This window comes from Schistocerca americana, chromosome 4, assembly GCF_021461395.2.
Source record: "Schistocerca americana isolate TAMUIC-IGC-003095 chromosome 4, iqSchAmer2.1, whole genome shotgun sequence".
NCBI classification, from domain to species: domain Eukaryota; kingdom Metazoa; phylum Arthropoda; class Insecta; order Orthoptera; family Acrididae; genus Schistocerca; species Schistocerca americana.
Genome location: NC_060122.1, coordinates 718,052,686 through 718,073,793, shown reverse-complemented (window position 1 = coordinate 718,073,793; position 21,108 = coordinate 718,052,686). Strand labels below are relative to the sequence as shown.

At 43.5% G+C, this 21,108-nt stretch overlaps 1 protein-coding gene across 1 annotated transcript; it reads left to right on the top strand.

The window, feature by feature from the left end:
* The first annotated feature begins 291 nt into the window (after positions 1–291).
* LOC124613739 lies at positions 292–824 on the top strand. Its single transcript, XM_047142456.1, has 2 exons — positions 292–380; positions 470–824. Exons 1-2 carry the CDS (start codon positions 292–294, stop codon positions 822–824), a joined length of 444 nt encoding a protein of 147 aa, XP_046998412.1.
* The last annotated feature ends 20,284 nt before the right edge of the window (positions 825–21,108 follow it).

Below are 21,108 nucleotides of genomic sequence, written 5' to 3'. Positions count from 1 at the left end.
TAGATTTAATGCCCACACCATTTTAGACAACTACCCAATCCCCCCTACTCAAGATTTTGCATTGAAATTACGTGGTGCTTTGCATTTTGGCATCATTGTGTGTTGTAAGGCATATCATCAGATCCCAATGCACAAAGGTGACATTTCTAAGAGAGCTGTTATAACCCCCTTTGGCTTGTTCGAATATTGCTATATGATTATGGACTTAATAATGCACCTCAGATGTGTCAACGTTTTGTAGACACATTATTTCACCAGTTCCCATTTTGTTACCTTTACCTTGATGATAACATGGAGATAAACAAAGACAAATCCCAGCTGCACCAGCCAGAAGTTACCGTCCTAGGACACACAGTGAACTCTGAAGGCATATGCCTCATGTCTGACTGTGTTGCTCACATTATGAACTTACCACCAACTGTCACTTTTCATGACCTACACTGCTTCTTGAGCATGATCAATTTTTCAGCTGCCATATCTCTCATGCCACCTCCCTGCAGTCTCCTCTAAGTGACGCCTTGCAAGGCAAATATCCCTCAGGTGACCACAAGGTTATGTGGACCCAGGACATGACTCGCACCTTCAGTGACCCAAAAACAGCTCTAGCTAGTGCAATCACTCTAGCCCATCCCAGAGGCAATTCGCCTATCTCAATCAGTACAGACACTAATGACATCATGATCAGCGCTGTGCTGCAACAACACATTGACAAAGACTCTCAACCATTATGTTACTTTTCAAAAAAACTATCCACCTCGCAGCATAAATCGTCAGCATTTGACACGGAGCTACTGGCCATTTCTGAAGCCAGAAGCTATTTCTGAGAGAATATTATGGCACGTGACATCACCATTTACATGGATCACCGTCCTCTGGCTGATGTGCTGTGTAACCCTGTTAGTGATCTCCCTCCACGTTTCTTCAGGCATCTGGATTTCATCAGTCAATATACGACAGACATATATTTTATCAGAGGCATGGATAACATTGAAGCAGGATACATTTCATGCATTAATACTATTATGAACCTATTTGATCCCATGGAGATCATGCAGCTACAAAATACTGATCCGGAGGTACAGTCACTAGCTACTAACATCTCCACTTCTCTCCACATTCAACCACGTCATTTCCCTGATGTCACACAACCAATTCCATGTGATATTTCAAATAACATACCACAACCACTCATACCCCTTCCTCTTCAACAGGCCATTTTCTCCTCACTGCATGGTCCAGCTCATCCATGCATGAGTGATTATTTTGTTTTTTGTTTTTGGGGCACAAAACTGCTATGGTCATTAGCGCACGGTCTGTGACTCAGGAAAACGGTGAAAAACGAAAATGGAAACCAGCAGCAATGGGAACGAAACTCAAAGAATTGGAGAAACTAAAAGCAGAAGGAAAGCTTAAAAATCCACTACAGAAAGGGGTTGGTTGTCCCCAAAAAGAGCTTCAAATGACTGACGTCATCTCACTGGCACTAATAAACTCGAGAACGCGATTGGCCGAGCGCATGTCATCTGCTAAAATGGACAATATATCAGGCGACAGCTGTAGACGGGCGTGTAACAGAGTAAAATGGGGGCACTCAATTAAAAGGTGTCTTACCATCCACAGCTGAGAGCAGTGGGGACAGAGTGGGGGAGGATCGCCGCTTAAAAGATGTCAATGGCTAAAAAGACAGTGCCCTATCTGGAGTCTAGTTAAAATTACCTCCTCCCGACGACGCGTTCGGGAGGAAGAGGTCCAAGCACAGGGAAGAGCTTTCATGTCCCGCAATTTATTATGGGGAAGTGTCGACCAATGTGCGTGCCGTAAAAGAACAACACGACGATATAAAACACTCCGTAGATCGGCGAAGGGAATCGATCGAATAGCTGGCCGAAGAAGAGAGACTGCAGCCTTGGCCGCTATATTGGCCGCCTCATTTCCACAGATACCAACATGTCCTGGGAGCCAGAGGAACGCCACCGAGATGCCCCCCAAGTGGAGCAAGTGCAGGCAGTCCTGAATCCGGTGGACCAGAGGGTGGACAGGGTAGAGAGCTTGGAGACTGAGGAGAGAGCTGAGAGAATCTGAACAGAAAACGTACTGTTTCCACTGATGGCGGCGGATGTATTGGACAGCCTGGAGAACAGCGTAAAGCTCCGCAGTATAAACCGAACACTGGTCGGGAAGCCGAAATCTATTTGGGGTGTTGCCAACAATATAGGCACTCCCTACACCTAACGATGTTTTCGAGCCATCAGTGTAAATAAATTTGGCTTCCTTCATTTGTGCACATAGAGCGGCAAATGCCTGACGATAAACAAGTGAAGGGGTACCATCCTTGGGAAATTGACAAAGGTCATGGAGCAGGTAGGTCCGGGGACGGAGCCAAGGCGGTGCTGTACCCCAAGTTGTCAAGAACGTTTTAGGAAAGCAGAAGGAAAGAGAATGGAGCAGTTGACGCAAGCGGACTCCTCGTGGTAGTAGGGAGGAAGGGTGGCCTGCATACCCTACATCCAAGAAGGCGTCGAAAAAATGCCATGGGCCAGATTAGCAGGCATGGAAGACAGATGGCTAGCATAACGACTCAGAAGGACTGCTCGCCGATTGGACAGCAGAGGTTCAGCAGTCTCAGCATAAAGGCTTTCCACAGGGCTGGTGTAAAAAGCTCCAGACACTGGTGGATAGAGTCGAGACGCCTAAGAATAGACGGCTGAGCAGAGGAGTAAACTATGCTTCCATAGTCCAATTTCGAGCGCACTAAGGCGCAATAGAGGCGGAGAAGGACCACTTGGACTGCTCCCCATGAGGTACCATTCAGGACACGGAGGGTGTTGAGGGATCGCAGACAGCGAGCCAAAAGATAGGAAACGTGGGAGGACCAGCACAGTTTTCTGTCAAACATAAGACCCAAGAATTTAGCGACGTCCAAAAACGGAAGGTTGACAGGTCCTAGAAGTAAGGAGAGTGGAAGAAACTCCATGCGACGCCAAAAATTAACACAAACGGTCTTACTGGGAGAAAAGCGGAAGCCTGTTTCGATGCTCCAAGAGTGGAGGTGATCAAGACAGACTTGAAGACATCATTCAAGAAGGCTGGTCCGTTGAGAGCTGTAGTAGATCGCAAAATTGTCCACAAAGAGGGAACCTGAGACATTGGGAAGGAGACAGTCCATGATTGGATTTATGGCAATGGCAAACAGTACAACACTTAGCATGGAGCCCTGGGGTACCCCGTTTTCCTGGGAGAAAGTACGGGAGTGAGTAGTGTTCACCCGCACTCGCAATGTGCACTCTGCCATAAATTCGTGAAGAAATAGTGGCAGCCGACCTCGAAAGCCCCAAGAGAACAGTGTGCGGAGGATGCTTGTCCTCCAACAGGTATCGTATGCTCTCTCCAGATCAAAAAATATTGCTACTGTTTGGCTTTTCTGGAGAAAATTGTTCATGATATAGGTGGAGAGAGCAACAAGATGGTCAACTGCAGAATGATGCTTTCAGGAACCGCATTGGGCAGGTGTTAAAAGACTGCGGGACTCCAGCCACCAAGCTAAACGGCAATTCACCATACGCTCCAAAAGCTTACATACACTACTCATGAGAGAAATGGGGTGATAGCTAGAGGGGAGATGTTCGTCCTTTCCAGGTTTCGGAACAGGAACGACGATAGCTTCCCGCCATCATCTGGGAAAAGTACTGTTGGTCCAAATTCGATTATAAAGGTGAAGGAGGTAACGCAGACTATGGGTTGATAAATTCAGCAACATTTGGATGTGGATACTATCCGGTCCTGGGGCAGAGGAGCGAGAAGAAGAGAGTGCATGTTGGAGTTCCCGCATGGAGAAAACCGTATTGTAGCTTTCGCGATTTTGAGAGGAGAAAGCAAGAAGTTGCACTTCCGCTGCACGTTTCTTTGGGAGATACGCTGGCGGGTAATTTGAAGAGCTCGAAATATCAGCAAAGTGTTGACCCAATGAGTTAGAAATTGCGACGGGGTCCACTAACGTATCATGCGCGACAGTGAGCCCAGAGACCGAGGAGAAACTAGGCGCGCCAGATAACCGTCGAATCTGACTCCAAACTTCCGAGGAGGGGAGTGAAGGTGTTAAATGAGCTAGTGAAGAATTTCCAGCTTGCCTTCTTGCTATCACGGATGACGCAACGGCATCACGCACGGGACTGCTTATAGCGGATACAGTTGGCCAAAGTAGGATGGTGGCGGAAAATGCGAAGAGCACGTCGCCGCTCACGTATTGCGTCACGGCATGCCTCGTTCCACAAAGGAACTGGGGGGCGCCGGGGCAATTCAGAGGTGCGTGTTATTGAACGTTTTGCAGCTGTAAGAATAACGTCTGTAATATGAGTGACCTCATCGTCGACGCTAGGAAAGTGTCGTTCATCGACTGTCGCTAGGGACGAAAAAAGTGTCCAATCGGCTTGGGCAAACTTCCAGCGTCTCGGGCGCATATATGGCAGTTGTGGCTGCAATCGAAAGACACATGGAAAGTGGTCACTCGAGTGTGTATCAGCAAGGGTGAACCATTCGAAGCGCCGAGCTAGCGGAACAGTACCGACCGAAAGGTCCAAATGAGAGAAATTTCTCGTGGAGGCAGACAAAAATGTAGGGTCCCCAGTGTTGAGGCAAACAAGATCCGCTTGGTGGAAGACGTCTAGCAATAGTGAGCCACGCGGACATGGATGTGGAGATCCTCAAAGTGGGTGGTGGACATTGTGGTCCCCAACCAGCAAATAGGGGGGTGGAAGCTAACCAAGATGATGAAGGAGATCAGCTCAGGCCATTGATGTGGATGATGGAATGTATGCAGTACAAAGAGAGAAGGTGTATCTAGAAAGGGAAAGATGGACAGTGACTGCTTGGAAGGAAGTGTTTAAGGGGATTGGGTGATAATGGAGAGTATCATTGAGAAGAATCATGAGTCCTCCATGTGCTGGAGTGCCTTCAACAGAGGGGAGATCAAATCGGACTGACTGAAAATGGGGGAAGACAAAACGGTCGTGCAGACGCAGCTTTGTTTCCTGAAGACAGAAGATGACCGGCAAGTAGGATTGTAGGAGAATCATCAATTCATCCCAATTGGCTCAAATGCCACGGATGTTCCAATGGATAATGGACATAGGGTGGACAGAAAATGGAAGAATGTGACCAAGGTTGCCGTCAACTCAACGACTGCTCAGGGCTTGCAACCGACAGTGTGGAATGGCACTCAGCCAAAGGCAAGAGATCCTGATCCATAGGTTAGTCAGGAGCAGCTCCTGCCACCAGCGATCGGCCTGTTGATCAGCCGCCAGCAGTGTGCCTCGGCGACACAGAAGATGGCCGAGGGCGGTTACCGCCAGGTGGTGCTGTAGATGAAATACGCCATGGTGGAGAAGGAGAGGAACTGGGTTTCTTATTAGCTTTCTTGGAAACATGATGTTTAGATGGAGGAGGAACCAATGGTTGTGAAGTTGGGGTACGTAAAACATCTTCACGAGTATGCTCTTTTTTGGAAGTCCGGGTGTCTCACTTTTGGGATCGAGATTTAGCAGAACCCGATGACGGGTGAGCAATAGATCGAGCAGGAGAAAGTGGGGAGGTTGAACGGGTGATCCTTGCGCTGGCCGATCTGACGACCGTGTCACTAAAGGTGAGATCACAAGTCTGCATGGTCGCCTCCTTTGTTGGCCGAGGAGAGGCAAGGACAGTGCTGTATTTTCCTGTCTGAGGCACAGTGGGCTTTCGACTTGCGAATAATTTTCGAGCAGCAAAGGTCGACACCTTTTCCTTCACTCTGATTTCCTGAATGAGCTTTTCGTCTTTAAAAATGGGGAAATCTCGAGAGGAAGCAGCAAGGTCACCCATACAGTTGATGCAACGAGGGGACGGAGGTGGACAAGCACCCTCATGGGCATCCTTGCCACACCAGGCCAGGTTGGAACAGGACTCACTGGTGTGATTGAACCACTGGCACCAATAGCAACGCGTAGCATTTGGGACTTAGGGGCGAATGGAAATTATTTCATAGCCTGCTTGTATTTTCGATGGGAGTTGAACTCTTTCAAATGTCAAGAAGACAGTACGGGTTGGAACAATGTTTGTGTCCACTCTTTTCATAACTCTATGAACAGCCGTTATGCCCTGGTCAGACAGGTAGTGCTGAATTTCCTTGTCAGACAATCTGTCAAGGGAGGATGTATAAACGACTCCACGCGAGGAATTTAAAGTGCGGTGCGCTTCAACCCGGACAACAAAGGTGTGGAGCAGTGAAGTACGCAGCAATTTTTGTGCCTGGAGGGCACTGACTGTTTCTAACAACAAAGTGCCATTCTGTAATCTGGAACAAGACTTTACAGGACCTGCAATTGCGTTGACACCTTTCTGAATAATGAAAGGGTTGACCGTGGAGAAGTTGTGACCTTCATCAGACCGAGAAACAACAAGGAACTGTGGCAACAATGGAAGAACCATCTGTGGCTGAGAATCAGTGAACTTACGCTTCTGAGCAGACATAGTGGAAGATGAGGAAACCATTGCGGAAGAATCCCCCATGATTACCGGCGTCTCCGATGGTGTGCTCCTCCCTTGTGGGGGCCCTCGCTGAGGGCACTCCCGCCTTAGGTGATTGTTCACACCTCAGGTCACACCTCCTGACAAACGGACAGAGGGACCAATCGGCACTTTTGGAAGGTATCAGTTCGGGTAATTACCCCTCCCTGGGCCTGGCCGTTACCAGGGGGTACGTACCTGTCTACCCGGGGTGGGGAATTACGCGTTACCCCGTCACCGGCTACGCACGAAAATGCGTGGGCCGGCCTTCAGACACACACAGGGAGGAAGAAAGAGAAAGGGAAAAACAAAGAAAGGGAAAGGAAAGAAGAGAGGTCTCAAACGCCACAGCGGAGGAAAGGGTAAAGACAAGAGGTATGGAAAAGAGAAGGACAAAGGAAGGATAAAGACATACAAGCAGAGAAGGCGAAGAATGCGTTACATTTACGAGCATCTGTCTCTGGACGTAGGCATAAACCGTACTCCCAGAGGGGGATAAGGGGAAGGAAAGAGCCAGTGTTGAGGGGGGGCGGGGGGGGGGGGGGGTCGAAGATGGGGGAGAGAGAAGGATGCGGAAAACGAAGGTATGCAGCCCACAAAGGAAGGAGGGCCACATTAGCTCAGGGTCCCATGCTCGCTACACACGTATCCACAAAAGAGTTGTGGACCCCCTGGGGGGATGCACGAGTGTGACAGTACACCTATTAACCGAACATTTCATTTGGCCACACATCAAGATAGAATGTTGTGAGTCAGTATGAGCTTGTGCATCTTGCCTATGTGCCGAAGTTGGTCAACATGCACATCCCTCTCTAGGACACTTTGACTGCTGGCTCTCTCATTTTGGCTGTCCTGCATCCATGACCACAGATTAGGGGAGGCAATTTGAATCTCTACTCTTCAAACAACTATGTGTCCTCTGTGGTGCCAGTGTTCAGCCTACCATTCCCACATAATAGGTTAGTGGAGCACTGGCACCACATGCTAAAGGCAGCATTAATGTGCCACTCTGACTCTTGGTCACATGCACTTCTGTGAGTACTGATAGGTATTTTCAAGGCATGTAAAGACTAATTAAAGGCGTCTCTGGTAGAGATACTTTACAGTGAACCCCTGGTATTCCCAGCAGAATTTGTTCAGATCACTACTTATCTTTATGAAGAGAGGCTACCCTCCTTAGTCAAGCAAATTCACTCTTATATCTCACATACACACATACCACAACCATGAGCACATACTCACCCACCAATCTTTTTACACAAGGAACTTGCAGAGGTTATGTTGTGAGGTGACACAGTTCGTCTGGCTCTTACTCCACCCTATTCAGGACTTCATTGGGTTCTTGACTGTGCTACAAACACTATGACCACCCTGCTAAATGGCATTCCGCAAATGGTCTCTCTACATAGAGTTAAACCAGTATGGGTCCTCACTGAACACGTGTCAAATGACAAGGCCTCAGAGCTTCCCTCAGCTGTCAACACAATAAGTGAAATGTTTTACAGGGAGTGTTCAACAGACACTTCCCTTCCACCCTCCTTTACATCTTGTGAAGCCAGTGTCAGTGATCACGTCTCTCCCAGTGACAGAGATGTATGTGACAAACTTCCAGTACCATGCTCCTCACCACCAATACTGTGCTCAACTATGACCACATTTACTGTCAACATCTTGGCATTCCCATTGGATGACATTTCAGTGTCTGACCCCAGTAGCTGAGTGGTCAGCACGACAGAATGTCAATCCTAACAGCCCGGGTTCGATTCCCGGCTGGGTCAGAGATTTTCTCCGCTCAGGGACTGGGTGTTGTGTTGTCTTAATCATCATCATTTCATCCCCATCAACGCACAAGTCGCCGAAGTGGCGTCAAATCGAAAGACTTGCATCCGGCGTATGGTCTGCCCAACGGGAGGCCCTAGTCACACAACATTTATTATTTTTACATTTCAGTGAAACTATTTGTTTGTTTCTTGTGCACCTTCTCCTGTATGAAAATCAAAGGATGTTAATCCCATGCTCATCTGAGCTATTTGGTTACCCAAAGATTTTGTCAATGGCTCCCCAAGCTTTTATCGACAACGATAGCACACTGTCAATTGTGATTCTATATGACACCGCCCACAGCCCTCCCTTCCCCTCCTTTTCAGATCCCACTCTCCCACGCTGGTCATTGCCTACACTCACCAACATGGATGAAAGATTACATTGTGTCTTCCCTGATAGCCACTCTGATACAATTACCTACTCCTTTTGCTCCTATACTGTGCTCCACACTCTTAGTGCGGGCCTCTGTGGCAGTTCGATACACTGATCCATGATGATCTTTAAACTCACTTGATGTCTAGCATTATTCTGTCTTGTTACATTTTGTGATTATGAAGTGAATAAAGTATATTATTATGATAAAGTGATGTTAAATGTTATTATTTCACAGTAATATCATTACTCTCCACAGGCTTCTTGGTATGGAATGAGTGGTAGCTGACAAACTGAACATTTTGCCAGTGGTTGCTAGGGTTCATATGGCTGGAGGTAATGATATAGCCTTTCTTAAGGCAGAGGTTAACATCAAGGAAGGTGGCTTGTTGGGATGAGGAGGACCAGGTGAAACAAATGGGAGAAAGGTGCTGGGGTTATCAAAGAATATGAATAGAGTGATCTTACCGTCAGTCCAGATCACAAAGATATCATCGATGAATCCAAGCCAGGTGAGGGTTCATGATTCTCAGTGGTTAGGAAGGATACCTCTAGATGATATATTAATAGGCTGCCATAGGATCATGCCATTGTACCACATAGTTGTTTGTAGGTGGTACCTTCAAAGGAGAAGTGATTGTGGGTGAGGATTTAGTTGGCCATGGTAACCCAAATAGGCGTTATGGTTTGGAATCAGTTTGATATTGAAAAAGGCCGTGTTCAATAGCAGCAAGACCATGGACAATAGGGATATTAGTGTAGAGGGAGGTGGCATCAATAGTGATGAGCAGGACACTGTGTGGTAAGGAACAGGACTGTTGCTCGAGAAAATGGTTGGTGTCGTTTATATAGGAGGGTAGGTTTTGAGTAATAGGCTCAAGGTAATGTTCCTCAAGAGCAAAGGTTCTCTCAGTGGGGGGCATAGCAACTGGCCACAATGATGCAACCTGGAGGGTTGTGTTTATGGACTTTAGGAAGCATGTAGAAATTAGGAGTGTGAGGAGTGGTAGTGGTGAGAATAAAAATAGACTAAGGGGAGAGATTCCAGGATGGGTCTAAGCAATTGAGGAGAGACTGGAGACCCTGTTAGATTTATAGAATGGGATCACTCTGTCAGGTTTGTAGGTGGATGAATCTTACAGCTCACATTGTCCCTCTGATAGGTGACCCCTTAAGTTCAAATCGAAAGTAATGAAGCTTTTGTCAGCAGGTGGTATTGTGAGAAAAGGATCAGTTTTTAGGTGGTGGATTGCAGTTCTTTCTGTAGATGTGAGGTTAGTTTCCACAATGAGGGATTTGGAGGATGATGATGAGGCAAGTATTGAGGTTAAGAAATTCTGGAATGTTAACGGGGGGTGATTTTGGGCAGGCAGGTGGATAACGGCGAAAGAAGAACTGAACTGATTCAGGCAGGATTCAACATTGGCTTTCATTTGTGGTTGATTGGTAGGCTTGGAGGCAAAAAAGTGTTCCCACAATAGGAACTTGCAGAAGGAGGGAAGGTCTTTACCAAGTCCAGCACAATTAAATTTGGGACCAGGAAAGAAGGTACGACCTTTGGAAAGGTCTGATACTTCTGTGGAAATGAGGCTTTTGGAGGAAGGTTCATGATTGTGTTTTGAGTGTGATTAGGCTCTGGATACTGTATGGTAGTGGGAGGAAGTTTCTGAGGGTGTGGTAAATGTAGTAGGTCTGTGAGGCAGGTCTGCAGCTGTGAGGGGATGTGGAAGTTGTTGTAATGGTGGCAGATTGTGGTAGTCCAAGGCAGAAGTAGGAGATGAACATGTTAGAGAATAAATCTGAGGTGGTGTTGTGCATGCTGATTGAGTTCCCAGAGGGCAAGAGTTTCATTGTGAGAGATGTGATTTAGGGATATGGGACAGATGAGCAGGAGAATTTTACAGATGGAGAGTAGATATTCCGAGGAGGTTTGGTCCTGATTTGTATGATTTTCCAGGACTAGGTTGGGGGTGGTGGTGGTGGTGGGGGGGGGGGGGGGGTGGTATGGCCTAGCATAATTTGAACAGATAGAGGTCATTGTGGAAGAAGAGTTGGCAGTTGGAGATGGATAATTTGATGGTCAGATCATTTGAGTATATTCCTTGCAGGTGTATGAGTCAAGGTCCTGGCTAGGAACAAGGAAAGTATTCTGTATTTGTGCAGATGGGAAGAGGAAGGGTAAAAGTCATGTACAAATACATGCACTTCATAAACACATTGCAAAAAACTCATTATAATATGCAAAATACATAAAAATATGTGGCAAAGTAAATCGCAAGCAGGACAAAAGGGATGAATTGTGGGGAAATAGAGTCAAACCTATAGGAGTTGTTTGAGTAGCGAAAGGCAAAAACAAAGTAATATCAACATGACATCACAGTGAGATCAAAGAGAAAAATGTAAGAGGAATATAATAGGGAACAAGGGTTGATAGGTGGATATGTCTAAAGAGACTGGACTGCAGATGTAAATGAATAATGTGAGCTTAGTACATGAGTGTTTTACAAGACAGTACAAAAATAACACACAAAGATATGTAAGTGTGAGGAAGAAAGAGTGATCAGTCAATTTGAAAGTATAGGATTATTATATCACCAGGAATGATGCAGGCCACGAGATATGCACCAACAAACAGCTCAGTCACATAGCCAGGTGTTGTGCATGAACAAGACAGTTGAGTCAGTGGGACTTGTTTGTCAGAGCATGTGTGGTTTGGAACACAACAGATAGAAAACAGGAAGGAAGAGGAAGAAAAGGACAGACACTGATTAAAGCAATGTGTTAGAAAATAGTAACAAAGGAAAGCAGCACTGAGAATATCCTTCCACTATCTTTCCCATGCCTCCCACAGTAGTATTCCACTGGCCACTGAACCTATGCCATGTTCTTGTCCATCTGTACCACACCCCGACTCCCAACCCCTTACTTCATGGTACGCATCTCTGCAATTGACCTAGATGCAAGACATGTCCCATGCAACCTCTCACCATCACTACTCCAGTCCAGTCACAGATATAAACTATCCCAACAAATGCAGGCTCACCTGTAAAAGCATTATGTGATCTACAAACCAAGCTCCAACCACTGTGCTGATTTCTACATGGGCATGACAATCAACAAGCTGTCTGTCTGCATGAATGGTCACTGACAAACTGTGACCACGTGACAGATGGACCACCACAGTTACTGATCATGCTGCCCAAAATACTGTGCTTCACTTCAATGACTGCTTCACAGCCTGTGCCATCTCGATCCTTTGCATCAACAACAGATTTTTTTAACTTAACACTCCCTGCAATATATTCTAGGGTCCCATGATTGCCATAACCTCAACCTTCACTAGTTCCTATCCTTCACCTACATACGCTTTCTCTGCTCCCACTCCAGCACTACACAGCCAATGCACCCACTAATCTTTTTCCTATCCTCTACTTCTCTCCTTATACACTTTATCCACTTTCCTCCCCATGTCTCCCCTTCTAATCTCCTGATTGCACCCAGAAGAACTACCGTGTTCCCATTATGCCCATGCATGCACCCCAAAGCAGCAGTACACCTTCACTTAGCCTGCTATCCCTCACCCTCCCCACCTCAGAACATGATTAATCCCACTATTCCTAGATTGTTTCTCCCATAAGACGCAGTTGATGTATACAGTCTGGCCTCAGCAGCCAGAAACAGTGGTTATGTGTGAGGGAGTTGTGGTTTTGTGAATGTTTTTGTGTGCTCTACTTTAGAAAAAGGCCTTTTGGACAAAAGCTCACATGTATAAAAGTATTTATGATGGATTTGTCTGTGTTTCAACCGCTACGCTATATGATGAGTAGCAATCTATCCTTTTCATAAATTGTTTTTATTCCATTCTGGATCTTCTAATGCTTGAATGTAGCAACCGGCCTTTCTCTCATCTGACAGCCTAGTGCTGTTTACATTTGTTATTATTCTCTAACATGTTACTGTACTCAGTGTCCATCCTCTTCCTTCTCTTCATTCCTATGTTTTATCTGTTACCTTCTACACCACACTTGTTCTGACTTTTGAGTCACACTGCATCAACCATCTTGTCCAGGCACAATACATGGTTACATGACCATGCTGACTGTAGGAGCAACATCCAAAATCCCACATTATTCCCAGTGATTCAATGAGCCTATACTTTCAGATTGACTGATCACTCTAATTTCCCTCACTCCCTTGTATTTTCTCCAACTCAAGCTTTCTCTTCCTTTATTCTAAAATACACATACTAAGCTCATCTAATTCATTTACATCTGCTGCCCTTTCACTTCACACATATCCACCTACCAATCTGCATCCCACATTATCATCAGTTTATTTATCTTTCTCTTTGATGTCACTGTGTTTCACATCATTTTCAATTAATTTTTTCCTTTCATTATTGGATGTGCTTCAACAGGTTTCACCTTCTTTCCCCACACTTCATCCCTTTGATCATGTTTGTGATTTTTACCATGAATATTTACATATTTTTATGAGTATTTTCACACATATATTTATGCAGTTTATGTAATTTTAAGTGATTTTTATCCACCAACAGAGATCCTTGTTCCTCCCATGTCCACAAATACAGAGTAGTTTCCTTATACCCATCCAGAACACAGACCAACATACCTGAATTGTTGCCTAGCTCATGGAATCCCCTCACATAGCCTGATAATCATATCACCCATATCTGGCTGCAAACTTTCCTTCCACTACGACCTCTATCTGTTCAGATTCTGTCAGTCCACAGCCCTCAACAACATAGTCCTGCTGTAACATGTAAATCAGACCCAAGACTCCTTGGAATAACTCCTGTCCATCTGTAAAAAAATCATGTTCTCAAATTCCTGCAACCCATCTTTCACGCTGAAACTCTTGTCCTCCGGGGACTAGAGCAACATGCACAATGCCACCTCAAAAACACTCCATCCTGTTCACCCCCAACTCCTCTCTTAGACTACTATTATCTGTCATCTCTACAACCACCTTCAAGTCTCCCCCACATTTCCTCATAGCCAACAAACCCTGCCTCACAGACTTACTACATTTACCACACCCTCAGAATGCCATCCCACCAACATACAAAATCAAGAGCCTAAACCGTCATTAACCATCCTCTAAATGCCTTAATTCCATGGATGTATCACTCATTTTCAAACTCTTACATTTGTGCCACTCTCCAATTCATTCATGCCGGACTTATTAAAGAGCTTCTCTCCTTCTATATATCTACATCTACATTTAGATAGATACTATATAAACCACACTTAAATATCTGGCAGAGGGTCCATCAAATTACCTTCATAGCAGTTCTCTATTATTCCACTCTAAAACAGTGCATGGTAAAAACAAACACCTATATCATTCTGTGTGAGTTCTGATTGCCATTATTTTTAGTGCAATTATTGTTTCTACCTATGTAGGTAAGCATCAACAAAATATTTTTGCATTCAGAAGAGAAAGTTGGTGATAGAAATTTTGTGAGAAGACCCTGCTGCAACAACAAAAGCCTTTGTTTCAACGACGTACCACCCAAAATCCTGTATCATGTCCATGACACTTTCTCCTCTCTTTCTCGATAATAAAAAACATGCTCATCTTCTTTGAACTTTCTTGATGTGCTACTATAACTCTATCAGGTAAGAATCTAACACCATGCAACAATATTACAAAAGAGGATGGACAGAGTATGTAGGCAGTCTCTTTAGAAAGTCTGTCACATTTTCTAAGTGTTCTGTCAATAAATCACAGTCTTTGGTTTGCCTTCCCCACAACATTTTCTATATACCCTTTCCAAATTAATTTGTTTGTAATTGTAATTCCTATATATTTATTTGAATTTATGGCCTTTAGATTTGTTCAGTTTATCATGTAACCAAAGTTTAACATGTTCCTTCTAGCACTCATGTGGATGACCTCACACTTATCATTATTTAAGGTTGGTGGGTTCAAACTGGTTCAAATGGCTCTGAGCACTATGCGACTTAACTTCTGAGGTCATCAGTCACCTAGAACTTAGAACTAATTAAACCTAACAAACCTAAAGACGTCACACACATCCATGCCAGAGGCAGGATTCGAACCTGCAACCGTAGCGGAAGGTTGGTGGGGAGGCTTGCGTGCCTCAGTGATACAGATAGCCGTACAGAAGGTGCAACCACAACGGAGGGGTATCTGTTGAGAGGCCAGACAAACGTATGGTTCCTGAAGAGGGGCAGCAGCCTTTTCAGTAGTTGCAGGAGCAACAGTCTGGATGATTGACTGATCTGGCCTCATAACACTAACCAAAACAGTCTTGCTGTGCTAGTACTGCGAACAGCTGAAAGCAAGGGGACACTACAGCCGTAATTTTTCCCGAGGGCATGCAGCTTTACTGTATAGATAAATGATGATGGTGTCCTCTTGGGTAAAATATTCCAAAGGTAAAATAGTCCCTCATTCAGATCTCTGGGTGTGGACTACTCAAGAGGACGTTGTTATCAAGAGAAAGAAAACTGGCGTTATACGGATCGGAGCGTGGAATGTCAGATCCCTTAATCGGGCAGGTAGATTAGAAAATTTCAAAAGGGAAATGGATAGGTTAAAGTTAGATATAGTGGGAATCAGCCAAGTTCGGTGGCAGGAGGAACAAGACTTTTGGTCAGGTGAATACAGGGTTACAAATACAAAAATGAATAGGGGTAATGCCGGAGTTGATTTAATAATGAGTAAAAAAATAGGAGTTTGGGTAAGCTACTACAAACAACATAGTGAACGCATTATTGTGACCATGATAGACATGAAGCCCCTGCCTATGACAGTAGTACAAGTCTATATGCCAACTAGCTCTGCAGATGGTGAAGAAATTAAAGAAATATATGATGAGATAAAAGAAATTATTCAGATAGTGAAGGGAGATGAAAATTTAGTAGTCATGGCTGACTAGAATTCGATAGTAGGAAAAGGAAGAGAAGGAAACGTAGTAGGTGAATATGGATTGGGGGTAAGAAATGAAAGAGGAAGCCGCCTGGTAGAATTTTGCACAGAGCATAACTTAATCATAGCTAACACTTCGTTCAAAAATCATAAAAGGAGGTTGTATACATGGAAGAAGCCTGGAGATACTGACAGATTTCAGATAGATTATATAATGGTAAGACAGAGATTTAGGAACCAGTTTTTAAATTGTAAGACATTTTCAGGGGCAAATGTGGACTCTGACCACAATCTATTGGTTATGAACTGTAGATTAAAACTGAAGAAACTGCAAAAAGGTGGGAATTTAAGGAGATGGGACCTGGATAAACTGACTAAACCAGAGGTTGTGCAGAGTTTCAGGGAGAGCATAAGGGAACAATTGGCAGGAATGGGGGAAAGAAATAAAGTAGAAGAAGAATGGGTAGCTTTAAGGGATGAAGTAGTGAAGGCAGCAGAGGATCAAGTAGGTGAAAATACGAGGGCTAGTAGAAATCCTTGGGACACAGAAGAAATACTGAATTTGATTGATGAAAGGAGAAAATATAAAAATGCACTAAACGAGGCAGGCAAAAAGGAATACAAACGTCTCAAAAATGAGATTGACAGGAAGTGCAAAATGGCTAAGCAGGCATGGCTAGAAGACAAATGTAAGGATGTAGAGGCTTATGTCACTAGGGGTAAGATAGATACTGCCAAGAGAAAAATTAAAGAGACCTTTGGAGAAAAGAGAACCACTTGTATGAATATCAAGAGCTCAGATGGAAACCCAGTTCCAAGCAAAGAAGGGAAAGCAGAAAGGTGGAAAGATTATATAGAGGGACTATACAAGGGTGATATACTTGAGGGCAATGTTATAGAAAGGGAAGAGGATGTAGATGACGATGAAATGGGAGATACCATACTGCGTGAAGAGTTTGATAGAGCACTGAAACAAGGCCCTGGGAGTAGACAACATTCCTTTAGATACTGACAGCCTTGGGAGGGCCAGTCCTGACAAAACTCTACTATCTGGTGAGCAAAATGTATGAGACAGGCGAAATACCCTCAGACTTCAAGAAGAATATAATAATTCCAATAACAAAGAAAGGAGGTGTTGACAGATTTGAAAATTACCAAACTATCAGTTTCATGAGTCACGGCTGCAAAATATAACGCAAATTCTTTGCAGACAAATGGAAAAACTGGTAGAAGCCGACCTCGGGGAAGATCAGTTTGGATTCCGTAGAAATATGGGAACATGTGAGGCAATACTGACCTTACAACTTATCTTAGAAGCTAGATTAAGAAAAGGCAAACCTACATTTCTAGCATTTGTAGACTTGGAGAAAGCTTTTGACAATGTTGACTGGAATACTCTCTTTCAAATTCTGAAGGTGGCAGGGGTAAAATACAGGGAGCAAAAGGCTATTTACAATTTGTACAGAAACCAGATGGCAGTTATAAGAGTCGAAGGACATGAAAGGGAAGCAGTGGTTGGGAAGGGAGTGAGACAGGGTTGTAGCCTCTCCCCAATGTTATTCAATCTGTATATTGAGCAAGCAGTAAAGGAAACAAAAGAAATATTCGGATTAGGTATTAAAATCCATGTAGAAGAAATAAAAACTTCGAGGTTCGCTGATGACATTATGATTCCGTCAGAGACAGCATAGGACTTGGAAGAGCAGTTAAATGCAATGGACAGTGTCTTGAAAGAAAGATGTAAGATGAAAATCAACAAAAGCAAAACGAGGTTAATGGAATTTAGTTGAGGCTGAGGGAATTAGATTAGAAAATGTGACACTTAAAGTAGTAAAGGAGTTTTGCTACTTGGGGAGGAAAATGACTGATGATGGTCAAAGTAGTGAAATGTAGACTGGCAATGGCAATGAGAGCATTTCTGAAGAAGAGAAATGTGTTAACATCGAGTATGGATTTAAGTGTCAGGAAGTCGTTGCTGAAAGTATGTGTGTGGAGTGTAGACGTGTATGGAAATGAAACATGGATGATAAATAGTTTGGACAAGAAGAGAATAGAAGTTTTCAAAATGTGGTGCTACAGAAGAGTGCTGAAGATTAGATGGGTAGATCAAATAACTAATGAGGAGGTATTGAATAGAATCGAGGAGAAGAGGAGTTTGTGGCACAACTTGACTAGAAGAAGGGATCGGTTGGAAGGGCATGTTCTGAGGCATCAAGGGATCACCAATTTAGTACTGGAGGGCAGCATGGAGGGTAAAAATTGTAGAGGGAGACCTAGAGATGAATACACTAAGCAGATTCAGAAGGATGTAGGCTGCAGCATGTAGTGGAAGATGAAGAAGCTTGCACAGGATAGAGTAGCATGGAGAGCTGCATCAAACAAGTCTCAGAACTGAAGACAACAAGAAAGGTCAAGTGCCAATTTCTGCAGCATTTAGATATATTTTCTAAATTGTTTTGAAATTTGTTTTGATCTTCTGATGACTTTACTAGATGATAAATGTCAGCATCATCTGCAAACAACCTAAGATGGTTGCTCAAATTACGACCTGCCTGACAGGAAATCATGAATTCAGTCACATAACTGAGACAATATTCCATAACCATGCAATTTGATTACAGCTGCTTGTGAAGTTCAGTGTCAGAAACCTTCTGGATATCTAGAAATATGGAATCAATATGTAATCCCTTGTCAATAGCATTCAAAACTTTTTGTGAGTGAAGAGCTAGTTGTGTTTCATAAGAACAGTGTTTTCTAAATCTGTGTTAACTGTGTGTCAATACACAATTTTCTCTGAGGTAATTCATAATTTTCAAACACAATATATGTTCAAAAATCCTGCTGCATGTTGATGTTAATGATATGGGTCTGTAATTTAATGGATTGCTTCTAATGCTTTTCTTGAATACTGATGTGACCTGTGCTACATTCCAGATTTTGGGTATGGATCTTTCGCAAAGTGAGCAATTGCATATGATTGTTAAGTATGGCACTATTGCATCAGCATTCACTGAAAGGCACCTAACTGCTATACAGTCTAGATGGGAACATTTTCTTTTATTAATTGATTTAAGTTACTTCACTATTCAAGGGATATCTACTTCTAAGTTACTCATGTTACTCTTGGTCTCTACAGTTGAAACAAATTTTTTGCTACCAATCCCACCTATCACACTCAGCCCAAAGTAAATGTTGAACCCTGCTTGAATCAGTTCATTGCTCCTTGCAACTGTGATCCACGACAGTGACAGAGTGAGAAAACCCTATCCACATTCCTCCACAACTTCAACACATTTTTGTTCATATACCAAGGTGTTGGAACTTGCCTACTCATTGCTAAAGGATGCTGAGTTCTCAAAATGCTATACAACAATTCAAGAAAATAAAATTAGTAGTTTTATTTCTATAAAGTAAATTATCAATACTTAACTTTGAAGTTAAATCGCTGTCGCAAGTAACAGGCTAACAGTAATGTTTGTCACTATAGACAAAGTCTAGACAAGCAACTGATAAGGATCACAACTAGCTGTTCTTGTAGCACTGATGCTGTATACTGAGCCAATCTGAGTTGCCGAGGCTAGTAGGAGTGGCACTTATATTCACTTCTTGCAGAGGTCGCTCCTGGTGCGGCGTGGTCCTTGTCAGCAGATAAGTGGCTGACGTTTCCTTACCGCCTTCCCTGGTCTTCCATTCTTTATCTTCATTCTGGTGCTTGTGGTTATGCCAGAACACAAGGGCTTCATTGCAACAATCACAGGTCAAAATTTCCCTCCAAAACTTTCACTGAAACAGATCTCCCATGCATTGCCTCTCCAGTCACTGACTGTGCCTCACATTCTCATGGTCCAGCCAAAAAGGAGCTCTGCCCTTGGGACTCAGTACCACCCAGGACTGGAAAAACTGAATCATATCCTCTGCCAGAGTTTTGACAACCTCTTGTCCTACCCACTATACTTCCCACCCCTCTAACAGTAGTACCCTGCCACCCTTCAAACCTATGCAATAATCTTTTCACATCCCTAACACACCCTTGCTCCCAAACCATAGCCTCATGGCTCATATCTCTGCAATTGACCTACATGTGCAACCTGTTCTGTAGATCTTCCCATCACCATTTATCCCATTCTGATCATGGGCATGACCCATCCCATCATAGGCAGGGCTACATGTGAAGGCAGCCGTGTGATCTACAAACCAAGCTGCATCCATTGTGCTGCTCTCTATGTTGGTATGATAGTCAACAAGCTATCTGTCTGCACGAATGGCGACTGACAAACAGTGACCAAGGACACATGGATCACCTAGCTGCTGAACGTGCTCCCCAACACAATGTGCTTCACTTCCATGACTGCTTCACAGCTTATGCCATCTCAGTTCTGCCTACAAACATAAGCTTTTCTAAATTGTGCAGGTGAAAACTCTTCCTACAATTCATCCTAAGTTCCCATAAACCACTGGTGTCAACCTTTGCTAGTTCCTGTCCTTCACCTACCTGTCCCAAACTGTGCATCCACTTGAGCACTATACAGCCTTCTATTCCACTAATTCACCCACTAGTCTTTTTCTGAAAAATTTGTACAGTGCTTTCATCTACATCTAGATCTTAAAATGAAGACCCAAAGCAAAACACATGGAGAACACTGTACAAATGGAGATATATCCTCACATGAAAAATTTTACACGCAACTTACTCAGTCAACAAACTGATCTGAATCGTAAGTTCTACTCAAAAAAAGTTTTTGTATTTTTTGATCCTGAGAGAGGATAAACATATGAAGTCACAGATAACACATACACAAAAAATTAACCATATAATATCTATGCAACAAGCACAACAATCCTGACTCCCAAAGACAAAAACATCTGTAAACATATTGCATCTAAGGATGCCAAGTATCAATTAACTGTCAAACAATTATTATATTGAAAAATACCATATTATAAAAGCTACATATAATAATAATAATATCTCACAACAGAAAGTACAGTTGTCTCTGGGATGCCATATGATAGTTATCTCTGCCGAGATGCAGTTAGAAATGTAATATAAAAACATGTTATTGATCATAAGTAACATGTAAATAGGATTCATTATTCACAACACCACAGATGCACTTGAAATGGCACTGTAGTTGAAAACAGGTAAGCTTGTTCTGGAGAAAACTCTAGATACAAGCAATAGATATTACATTGTAGCTACAGGAACTGATTTCTCATAAAATATCACGAGCTATACCACGTATCTCAGGAACTGTAGTTTTATTTGCTATACTAAATGAAGAAACACCATCTGAATAAAAATTTCATTTATTATCAATTAACAGTTTGGATCTGTCCTGCAGATCATCTTCAGATTTGGTGTTGTAAGGTGGTATGAATGAGATAAATCTACCATAAAAATTCAAATGATGAAGTGGGGATGAACAGCATATAGTCTGTCATTGTTTACATTTGATT